This window comes from Halichoerus grypus, chromosome 1 (genome assembly GCF_964656455.1).
Source record: "Halichoerus grypus chromosome 1, mHalGry1.hap1.1, whole genome shotgun sequence".
Taxonomy (NCBI): Eukaryota; Metazoa; Chordata; class Mammalia; order Carnivora; family Phocidae; genus Halichoerus; species Halichoerus grypus.
Genome location: NC_135712.1, coordinates 202,086,900 through 202,099,048, shown reverse-complemented (window position 1 = coordinate 202,099,048; position 12,149 = coordinate 202,086,900). Strand labels below are relative to the sequence as shown.

Sequence of the window (12,149 nt, the reverse complement as noted above, 5' to 3'; positions counted from 1 at the left end):
CGCCTTTGCACCTACTCTCTCCTCTTCCTGGAAGGCTCTGCCCTCAGGGGCTTCATCTGCCTGACTCACAGCTCCATGTCATTTAGGTCTCAGCTCCGAATGGCACTGCTCACAGCCCTTCTCAGATCCCCTAGAGCTAAAGCAGGCCCCCTGTGCCCCAGAAAAATCACCACCACATCACCCCGATCACACTCTTCGATTGTCTTTAAAATACTTATCACTGTTTGAAATCACCTTGTTCGGTCGCTCACGTCTTCACTGCCTGACCCCCTGTGCTAGGACGTGAGCTCCAAGGAGGCAGGGATGCTGGTCTGTCTTGTCACAGCTGCCGCCATTGCTCAGAAAGGCCCTCTCACGTAGGAGGCACTCAATGGGCATGGCATTCACTTTGTCCCTCATCAGGGCCCCCAGGGCTCTTCCTCAGGGCTGCCAGCATGATCCCTGTAAAATGACAACTGGGTCTCACCACTCTCACTCAAAATCCTCAGGGGCTGTGGACCACCCCTCGTCATCCAAATGCCACCCAAACCCATCCTCCTCCTCAGGTCCCACCATCCCACGCAGCTCCCGGGAGCCTCGAGGGGCCACACGCCTGCGTGCCCGCTGCTCTCTTGGCCTGGCCCGCCGTCAGGGTCTTCCTACCCTGCCACCTGCCACTTCCCCTGCCAACAGACGCTGCTCTCGCAACAACTGGCCAGTGCGACACCCAGCAGCCGTCCTCGTCGGCTAGACCGGTTCACGCCCCCTCCCTTGTTTTTCCACAGCAACCCGGGCTTTCCTCTGCCACAGCCTTTGTCGCATGGGGCTGGCCTCACCTGTCTTCTCTAGACAGAGGGCACTCCGGTTGGAACCACGTACAGGTTTTCCCCCTGCTCTCGACGTTTGCATTACGTCACTTGGCCTTTACGAAAGACCCACTTTAGTACCTGTTTCGGCCAACGCAAAGACATCCGAAGAGGATGTTTGCTTTTACAACATGCGAATTGCTTCTTTGCTTGATGCCGTTTGGCTTATGAAAGGTTTCACAGGAACGCTCTCCTTTTCAGATAGTGGGGGAAACCTGTACGCCAAGCCCTTCAGGGGCTGGCTGATTGGTGACCCCATAAATGGTGCCAGCACGTGCGGGAGAAGAGGTGCTACCTGGACCGGCTGTTGATGTGTAATCGAGCTGGGAAAGCTGCTCTCCCTCGGGATGGATTAACAATCCACCGCCTGAACCGGCAGGAAATGGAGCCCTTCGAGGAGGGAACGAGCCCAGGACTCAGGGTCTCTATTTTGCTCTCCCTGGGGCTCACAGAAACAGAGTCTGGGTGGCCAGTGCCACGGCCAGTAGTGGTGCTTTCCTTCTCTTAATTTCAACATACTCGTCCTACGCACTCAAACAATTAAGCCACAGGAGGTCTTTATCAAATCACGTACTCTCGCTTTTCCCATACGAGATAATGAACAGGAACGGAGGGTTTAATACCAGGGTACACGACATTCAGTAGCCACTTGCACAGCTTGGTATATTTAGCTAAGTCATCAGGCAGAACACCACCGCTCTACCCACAGATATTCACCAAGAGGCACTCGCTGCCGCCTGAAACAGGCTTGTCCAGCTTTTCAGCAAAAGATGAGCCTCGCCCAAAGTGAAGGCCATTTCCGTGCAGGTTCCTGGAACTGGATACGGCTTTAATTTCAAGAGCACCTCGCTGCAGTCCTGTCTTCACTGGGAAGCCCCGCCCTGACCCAACCCCTCAGCGTGCTCTCCACTCTGATGATCTGTCCCCAGTCTCCATGGTCATCTGACTGTGCCTTTCGAAGGAACAAGAGGCTAGGTTTCCGCTAGGCCAAACCCCTCCCGTAGCAGGCTCCATTAACGTATACACCAGTGTACATCCAGGTTCACCCAACCAAGACAGAGAGACGCTGTGGCACAGATGGCGTCCCCTCGGGGGGGCCTGAGTTCCCTTTCCCACCCCGGCCCTGGCCCTCCTGTTCTCCACACTCCCAAGGTCCAGGGGAACATGCGGGCTGCGGCCATGCCAGGGCCAGAGGAGGAGAGTGTGGGCTGCTTAAAACAGGCCCAGACATACTCACGGGGTCCGTCAGCATGGCCCGGCAATGGGACGCCAGGGCCAAGAAGGCCAGCAGGTTGAACACGATTCCGTTGATGATGCTGTACACGTAGTCTCGGGATGGAATCAGCATGACAAAGAGGACCACAAACTCCGCATAGAGGACCAGAAACCAGGTGACAATGGCACAGGCAATGCCACAGCCGTCACGGATAAACCACATGGTTCCCACAGGACCGGGGTGGGGAGGTGGGACACACTTCTCTGGCTGGAGGTATTCTGGCTTCCGCTCAATGTCTCGGAAGTGGTGGGTGGGGATAAGCATCATAAGCTATTCTGTCCATACTGGCATCTGGAAGAGAGAAGAAAGGACCCAGAAAATTGGTGGTGTCTTGTTGTCAAGGATATTTGACAAAATTACCTTTCTAAAGTGAGCCATGAGGGATGCCTGGGTGGCTCAGTCGGTTAAGCATCTGCCTTTGGCTCAGGTCACAATCCCAGGGTCCTGGGGTCGAGCCCCGTGTTGGGCTCCCTGCTCCGCGGGGAGTCTGCTTCTTCCTCCCCCCCTGCCCCCCAACTCGAGCTTGCTCTCCCTCTCTCAAATAAAGAAATAAAAAAATCTTTAAAAAATAAATAAATAAATAAAAAATGTGAGTGCTTGGGACACCTGGCTGGGTCAGTTGGTAGAGCATGTGATTCTTGATCTAGGGGTCACGAGTTTGAGCCCCACGCTGGGTGCAGAGTTTACTTAAAAAAAAAAAAAAAAAAAAGGAAGAAAAGTAAGTTCTCTTCCTTCCTTCCTTCCGAGAGTTAACTTAGCTTTTGTGAAATAGGGCCACCTTGCCCAAAGCCTTCACATGACAGATATGCAAAGGGAGCCTTCCAAGGGCAAATGCTTCACCCAAGGTCAGCTGGAGCTGCAGCTGCACAAACAGGACACCAGTTCAGAAGTGGGGCTAGAACTCAGGTCTCTTTGTTTACTAGGGATCGATCCACCAGGAGGATGGTGTCAACAGATATGTTCCAGTTGTGACTTAAAAGACAAGACGGGGCACCGAGCACCAAGCCCTCTGGGAAAACTCTCTTTAGCATGGAATTGCGGCCTCTATGCCAAGGACAAACCCAGAGGCTGGTATTGAGGCTGTCTGGGGTTAACAGGGATGAGTAGGAGGAAAGGACCTGGTGACCTAGGACACCTTTGGACTCACTGCCCAACATTCTCCTGTTTGGGCCACAGGACTGAAAAACCCCGGATAGGGAAGGTTCTTGAAACCAACCATGTTTTTCAGTCCTGTGGCCCAAACAGTTGATTTCCCAGGAATCAGAGACTCCCTGAGTTCTGCCCTCCTCGCAGGTGATGGGGTCAAGTGGAGAATGTTGGACAACGAGTCCAAAGATGTTTCCGCACCACCTGGCTGTGAGGCTTCATGAGCCTTTGTGTCCTCACCTGCGGAGATAGCCTCTTCCTGCCCCAGCACCCCCTCCCAGGGCTGGTGTGAGGCTCCAGAGAGCTGGAGGTGCTCCCGATGAACGCTGCAGACTACAGCAGCCCACGTACCACGGACCCCACACACGTGGCATATTCTCTCTAGGAAAGACATCCATTCCTTCCGAAACAAGTGCTGAGCAACACGCCCCTTCTTCCTAGCAGCTGCAGCCCGCGTCTCTGGAGACAGCAATGAAGTAACTCAGGATCGATAATAAAGTCGATCTGTCCACAGCACGCGCTGCAAGACGCAGCAAGTACACATTTCCTTCCTCTGATTCCTTATCTTACACGTGGCGGCCTGTTGCTCACCAGGCCGGTTTCTCGGTCAGCAACTGCGCCGGCACAGGCCAGCCCCAGAGGGAGGCACCACAGAGCGACCACCGGACCTGTCTACAGCACTGCGAGGGACATCTTTGGGCTTCTAAGAAGTCCAGGCACTTGGTAGCGGAGGCAACCATTCACAAGGAGCGCGGCTCTGCGTGTTTTTCTGGAGGCCGGGGCTCTACGGGGCATGGGCAAACCTTCAGTGGTTGTGCTGGGCTTTCCTCACCCTTTGGCCTTCTTCCTCCCCAGCCCTCCTCCCCAACAAAGAGCCTCTGGACTGAATATGCTGTAGTCCTGACGAGTAAGGACGTGTCCAGAAAGCTGAGCCGGCAGTCACTGCTACTCAAATTGACAGACATTCTCGAGTCGAAAGTTGCAGAGGCTAATAATGAAAGAATAAGGCCAGGGCCTCCCCTCCCCAGGATGGCAGAGAATTAGCGGCTGAAAGGCAGTTCGATGCGTACCACGTACTTGTCCAAAGAAACATCGACTCAACAAACAGAGTGACTATCACATGCTGGGTACACTGTGCTGGGAGCTGAGGGACGGGAAGTCGTGACGTATGGAATAACCATCCCAAGTAGAGTAAAAGCAGTGGTTCCCCACAGGCCGTCAACCAGAATCTTTGAATAAAGCAACCTTGTGCTCTCCACGAGACAATGGCAATTGGTGCCGCCAGCGACAACCTAGAGGGATGAACGATGCAAGGACACCCTTCTGAGGCGCCAAATGGAAGGACAGCAGGAGCTTGCAGACTGGACCCGGGCCCAGCAGATTCTAAAACTCTAAGCTCCATTCAACCAAAAGCCAACAAATGAAAAGCTGAAATCCCATGAAATCCCACGAGTCCAAAGCTGATCAAAGCTCACCACTTTGATAACTCCCACAGGCAAGCATTCTCTTGGTTTTTCCTGCTGCGGTACAAGTCTGCAGGTACCCAGGCTCTAAACCCATAAATTTGTACTGGACCACAGCCACGCCATTCGAAGACGTGTTGTCTCTGTCTGCTTTTGCATTACAATGGCCCAGCTGAGCAGTTGTCATGAGACCGTATGACCTGTGAGCCTAAAGCCTAAACTATTTACTCTCTAGCTTTTTTTTTTTTTTTTAAGATTTTAGTAATCTCTAAAATATTTAAGTAATCTCTACACCCAATGTGGGGCTCGAACTCATGACCCCGAGATCAAGAGTCGCATGCTCCACTGACTGAGCCAGCCAGGCGCCCCTACGCTCTAGCTTTATACAAAAGTTTGCTGACCCATGGTTCGAGGCGGTTGTTACCCACCAGATAACTGAGATCTGTCTTGGCTCCAGCTTTCCCTGCAGAACAGCTCAGTGTGACAGAAATGGGTGGTTACAACTCACCCCACCCCACCCATGTCTGTGGCAGCAAAACCTCCTGTCATCTGCAGCCCGAGGGTCATCTCGCTGAAAGCCGTGTACTCCATCAAGCTGTTCTTCAATTAGCATAAAAGGGGTGGTTTTCTGCAATGGATGATCACTGAAAATAAATTTCAGAACAATGCTCCCTTGTAGGTATTTCCAGTGATTACATTACACTCATAGTATATTCAGACCAGTTGACTGTATTCGCTCGTCAATTACTCATTCTTGATTGTACACATGGCAACGACTTGACTAGAGTAATGTTGCGTATGTGTGGTTTTGCTGAGGAACAGACCCTTCCATGTAAGTAAATTTCCCAGTAACTGTGGCTTGTTCCTGAGCAGATACACGGTTTAACCATTAGGATGGTTAAGGTGGAAATAAAAATAAAACACAGAAGTAAAATAAAAAACAGACCAAAAAAAAAAAAATATATATATATATACTATACCTGTTCCTGTCTTAAGTACAATAACCATCCATTTCTTTGGAATGATTTAGTTATTACCGGGAACATCAATTACTGGAATGTATCAGGGAATGATGTCCTCAGGGGTCATGGAGACTCACTGAGCTCTTGGCCTCACACCAACTGGCCTGTGCAGACTACTAGAATTCTAATTCCAACATCTCCTTTGTATGGTTCTTTGTCTTCCTCTTCCATTCCTGGCTACTGTCATTCCTGTGCCTATAGTTGCCAACCCCCCTGACAAATTCTCCATTTATGACCGCTAATTGGCTGTGGGCTGGAAAACAAATAAAACTAAAGCCGGTTTAGTTTTATTTGTTTGTAAAAGAAGGGTACTCATTTTCGGTAACAGGCCTTTAGGGAACACCTGCTATGCTCTCCCACCACACAGTTCCTGTGGGCTGGAAGCCCTGTCTTTTCATCAGCCCAGGGCCTGGCATGTAGTAGCCATTTACCGTGTGTGTTCGTTACACAAATGCTTGAGTACGATGCCAGAGCTCTGTGATCCCAGGCCCACCTCTGGAGGCCCTGTCTGCTTCCTTTCAGGGGTGTGGCCATATCCTAGACGGTGGAGGGTGCACCAAGTAGGACTGTGAAGTAAGTGGACTGTGACTCTTATTTAAATAACCAGAACGTTCCATCCTCAATGTGGTACCAAAGAGTGTATAGAGGAGCTCTGTTTTCCCCTCACTGGTGAGGGAGAACCTGTGATCTGGGCCAGCACCCAGACAAGGGCACACTCGGCAGAGTCAGACACCAAGTACTGAACTCAAGTTCACATTCCAACCCACACTTTAGCGTTTCAAAATATCCTGCTCAAAACCAATCAAAGCACATGGCGGTGAAGAGTTTATTTAACCCCAAGGCCCCTCAAGAGCAATGGAAGTAGCTTTCCAATAAGGATCTGTTCCTTAAATTAGTCAACTGGAAATCTTAGAAATACAGGGAAAACCTCACCTCAAGCAAATCGTGCACTTTCCCTTCATTCTGCCCCTAATGACCACAGCAAGAGAGGCAAATGTTGACCTTTTTTCCTTTTCTATTTTGAATTAGGGAAACTCCAATCCTTGGGGTTGAGGAGAGGCTCTTTGCCCATGACCGACTGTCCACGAGTCCTTGCTTGTGAGCGTTGGGCAGACTGTTGGCTCAGGCCTCTGGGTTGTGCACACAAGGAGGCTGGTGGGTCCGGGGACCTTTAATCCTGCCCACCAGCTCACACCCTCAGAAGGACGGCCTCCTCCAGTCCTCCCCCCACCCCACCCCTTTCCATCCCATTCCCTTGCCCTGTTGACTCTCTAAATTCTTCTGTCTTCATTTCAGTTCAATTCAAAAACATATTCCTGGAACAGCCACTAAATGTAAGCAACTGTGCGGGGGCTCACACACAAGGGATGATGAGGACAATAATGTGTGTGTGCTGCCCAGTTCAGGCCCTGCCATTCCCCTCTCCCAGCTCCCGATCTGCTAAGACTAGTCTTACTTGCTTTGCTCTACTTAACCTGTAAGTCCCAGTTTGTTCGGCGTTAGAGCCTGGTATCTGGCAGGAGTATGTGCTCAAATCATTTCTTGAGTGAATGGATGCAGAAATCGGACAGACCTACCCCACAATGACCCTAACACACAGGTTTCTAATGAACAGCACAATGGAGAGGCAAATAGTACGCCCCCCCCCCAAAAACAAACAACAACAAAGCCCAGAAGTGAGATAAATAAGACTTTCTCATGGCCCAGGCATCTAAAGGGAGAGGATCTGAGCAGGGTACGGAGCCAGGTGAAGCGTTCTGTTCAGACAAAGGCAGGGAGAGTGGTGACGCAGGTTGGGGGTGCTGGATGTCTGGGGCTGTGTGCGTAAGTGTGCGCATACACGGGCTGTGTTGGGACTAGGACTAGGAGGTGGGGGGCGCTAAGTGGAAATGAAGCGCTAAAGGTAGGATTATGTTATGTAGGCTATGTTTTACAAGGCCTCGGGCTTCAAGGTGAGTTGGGACTTCACCCTGGAGGTACTGGGGAGGCACCCCAGTCTCTGAGGAAAGCTATAAGGACCGTAGTCACGCTGTGGTAAGGGCGCTCTGGCACTAACAGGCAAGACAAAATGAGACAGACAAGAGGTCTCTGAGTCCACCAGAGGCCAACGAGCCCGGGCAGGCACTGAGGCAACAGGCCAGAGATGCGGTTGGGTGGAACTGGGTTTTCTGATCCTCTTCCATTTTGTTTCCAAAGAAAGATCTAAAACAATGATCATTTGGCAATTTTAATTATAGTAATCTATGTTGTACTGCTTTGGCCAACGGTTCTAGAGCATTAAGAAGAGTTGGCTTTTCCATATGTTAGTAATCCATGCCCAAAGTCATTACTCTTCTACCTGGTGGATGAGCACACTGAGGCCCAGAAAGGCGAAGGGACTAAGCCCTGGGGGTAAGAAAGTCATAGGAGGATTCACAGTACCAGAGGAGTTCTAGAGCTCCCGGGAGCTAGCGATCCAGATGATAAGGAAGATGCAGTGTCGTGTCAGAATGACCTTCTGAGCTCTGCTATCCGAGAATGCGGGAATTCTAAGGAAATCATCTAGTCTTCCTTCTTAGAGTTTCAGAAGCAAAAAACAGAAATGACTGATAGTGATAATTTTCTAAAACAAGAGCAAAAACAAAATCCCCCTACACCTGGTCCACAGAATTGCCTCCAGATCACAGAAATACAGGGAAAACCTCACCTCGAGCAAATCGTGCACTTTCCCTTCATTCTGCCCCTAATGACCACAGCAAGAGAGGCAAATGTTGACCTTTTTTCCTTTTCTATTTTGAATTAGGGAAACTCCAATCCTTGGGGTTGAGGAGAGGCTCTTTGCCCATGACCAACTGTCCACGAGTCCTTGCTTGTGAGCGTTGGGCAGACTGTTGGCTCAGGCCTCTGGGTTGTGCACACAAGGAGGCTGGTGGGTCCGGGGACCTTTAATCCTGCCCACCAGCTCACACCCTCAGAAGGACGGCCTCCTCCAGTCCTCCCCCCACCCCACCCCTTTCCATCCCATTCCCTTGCCCTGTTGACTCTCTAAATTCTTCTGTCTTCATTTCAGTTCAATTCAAAAACATATTCCTGGAGCAGCCACTAAATGTAAGCAACCGTGCGGGGGCTCACACACAAGGGATGATGAGGACATCATCACCAGATCTATAACTCACATGCTTCATTATACCTGACCACAAGTGTGCCTCCCCACTAATCCAGACAGGCAGACGCAAATCTATTTAGTGAAATGCAGTCTGGGGCGCTACAAGCCCCAGGGTTTGGGGTACTGGGTTGGCGCTGTGGTATGCACTCATGACTCAATTTCCATGCTGCCTATCCATGGCTGAGCAACACAAAGGGGTTTGAAAGGGTGATGCTAACGGCCAAGCTCACAGGTCCCATCCCACTGTGGCCCATCAGCAGGTTGGCCAGGCTGGATGCCTAGCCAAGTGTTGACCATTAGCGATGGCAAGAGTCGCCTGTAGTTACCCATCATTTGTTGAACGGTGGACAAGTCCTTATAAATCCATCACCTGCCCTAAGAAAATTGACCCAAAGCCCAGGCTTTATGCGCAAGGGTCAAAGCCACGACCATCACACAAAACATACAAGTTCTGTATTGGAATGTATTAGAGCCCCCACAACTCCACTGTTCTCCATCCAGCAAGTGTCCCAGGAACTGCAGATCCTCTCAGATTGCCAACGTCCCTGGCTTTCACGAGATAAGATGCTATCCCGAAGTCCCGGATTAGTTCAGCTAGATCTAAAATCCTTACAAGCATCTCAAAGTACTTTGTGAAGATTACTTCCTAAGACACCACACCCACTCACATTCTCACATCCACACATGCATTCATGCACAGCACAGAAGTAGGTTTTGGGGACTGTTCAGATTAAAGTAGCATTAACACACCCAACCATTAAGGCCTGTATGAAATATCTGTACACAGACTGGCCGAATAAACTCAAATCAGGTGCAATTATTTTCCCTTGGCTTAGAGACAAAGGTCATCCAAACACTCCAAAAAAATTTTTTTAAGGATTCAACTTTCTGGGTCCCTACTAGTAGGAACATATAGTTCATCTACAGATCAACTCAATTTCATCAACTCCTTAGCTGATGTCATATCAATATCACCAAGATAGTGGAAACCCTTAAATCAGAGGCTTTTAACATAGGTCAGCATTTGTTTCAGGTGAATAGTTAACATTTTAATAAATCTAGTATTATGCTGAATTGCTGTTGGGGGGGGGCTGGTCTGATATCCTCTTGAACTTGCCCTAAACACTGAATTCTCACCTAAACTAATTTTTACTACAGTTAAAGAACTCAGTCTACCCTTACACAATCACTTAAAAGGTCCCCTGAAAGAAGGCAGCATCTTTTCTGGTACTTCTATCATTTTTCTCAATTGAAATTCATTTTAACGAGTATATCAATAACCTCCTATGGCTTAAATCCTACTGTCTCAAAAATGTGGTGTTTGCCTCTTTTAGAACTTCTCACATTTCAGAGTGATAGACTTAAAAGCATTCAAAAGCCAGCCCTACAACTTCAAAGATAAATAAATGGTCCATGCCCTAGAAGCTTTAGGAAGGTATCTGAAGAAGTAGAAAACGAATTTATCTGAGCTACAATTCTCTTAATTTGTGTAGGGATCTAAAAGGATCATAAATTTTATACCCATTTTTAGAGGGTTCTCAGGAAAAGAATGAAACATGAATCACTATGTTTGAAATATTTCATTAAAAAAAAAAATGAGTCACTAAACTTTTTTTTTTTTTTTAAAGGTAAGGGTGTAGTTCAAAGGAAAGGTGCCTTATCATCTGCATCACAACCCACCAGCCAAGGAAGGCGTCCAGGCAGGCAGAACGCCCTGGCCTGTTCTAGAAGATCCTTACCGACAAGTCTACACGATTCCTCCCTCTGCAGGAGGGTCTGTCCTGCTCTGTCTTTTGTCTTCTGATATACTCAACCTTCAACAAAACGCTTGAAAAAAAAAAAAAAAGTAAAAAAGTAAAACATCACACCCTCAAACCAAACCCTACAGACATTAAGGTTCACCGAGAAAATCAGATAGGGGTCGGTAAGTTAAATTTGCCTTCTGGCCTCCTAACTGGCCACCTTCTTATAAAACAGACTCATGTGCATACTCAGACTTCTAACAGTAGGCCTTCATTTCAGAACAAAGTCTGGGATTTGGACAGGTCATGGACGCTAACAGTTCTCTCACTTACCACAACGGACTATTGTACCACAACTGGCCAGTTCACCACCTCCTGACTTTCTAAATCTACTAAAAAAATACACACCTGATGTGGGAAACAAAGGCAGAAGAGAACTTATTAAATTTCCTTACTACCTACAGCCCATTGACAAGTCCCTGAAACAGGGAGAGTGACCTTCCCCTAGGGACTCAACTGCCTCAGTGTTGATACTAAGGGCAAAAGGCAATCTTAGCCCAATCCCCAGCATCCTGTAAGTTTACTTTAACATAAAAATTCCTTTGGAAACTTCCTTTACCTCTACCCCCCAAGATACATGTTGACAATCATCCCAAGCATATGACCCACTGATATACATCTGAAGGGTCTCATGACTGAGTTTCTACTAAACAGTAATAAATGACCTTTCCTAACAATAGCTAGCCCCTTCAGGATCCTGGAAACCTTGTTTCCAAAATACCTGGGAGGTTTACACTATCCCTAACCCCCTCCCAACTTGAAAGTATACAATGGGCCACTCCTCATGACCCCAGTGCAGCCTTCTGCCCACGGGTCCCACCCCAGGCTTTAATAAAACCACCTTTTTGCACCAAAGACGTCTCAAGAATTCTCTCTTGGCTGTCGGCTTCGAACTCTAATGTCTTTCCTACATCACATCCACAGAGAGGATGCCATAATATAGGTCACAAGCATTGGGAATCAGTAGAAACTACACTCGTTTGGGTAACACATTCTACTTTCCCCTTTTATAGGTGTACCTTATGATACGTTATAATAATGAGGAAAATTAATGAGACTTTAAAACAAGACCATGGGGCGCCTGGGTGGCTCAGATGGTTAAGCGTCTGCCTTCGGCTCAGGTCATGATCCTGGGGTCCTGGGATCGAGTCCTGCATCGGGCTCCCTGCTAGGCGGCGAGCCTGCTTCTCCCTCTCCCTCTCTCTCTCTCTAACTCTCATGAATAAATAAATAAAACATTAAAAAAAATAAATAAAACAAGACCATGCATAAGATGAACTGGTTAAAAAAAAAAATCACTATCTGGGTCAGAATTTTAGACCTGCAAGAAACCTTAAAGACCATCTATTAGATTTTAGCCAAACTCCTTCTGTTTCATACATGAGGAAATCGAAGTCCATTTGAGACTTTGTCTAAAAGTTTTAGACAAAACAGGCAGTGCTGTCTCCAG

General features: G+C 48.6%; 1 protein-coding gene across 6 annotated transcripts in view; it reads right to left on the bottom strand.

Annotated features, from left to right (window-relative positions):
• Window positions 1-12,149, bottom strand: part of ZDHHC3 (zDHHC palmitoyltransferase 3) — a 55,767-nt gene that overhangs the window by 36,400 nt on the left and 7,218 nt on the right. For 5 of the 6 annotated variants that reach the window (XM_036095890.2, XM_036095889.2, XM_036095891.2 and 2 more), the window contains exon 2: window positions 2,083-2,412. In XM_036095890.2, the coding sequence (XP_035951783.1) occupies window positions 2,083-2,388 (306 nt within the window). In that variant the 5' untranslated portion in view covers window positions 2,389-2,412. Of the gene's footprint in view, window positions 1-2,082; window positions 2,413-2,727; window positions 2,748-12,149 lie in introns of those variants that run through there. The other variant, XM_078079043.1, reaches the window with a different exon arrangement.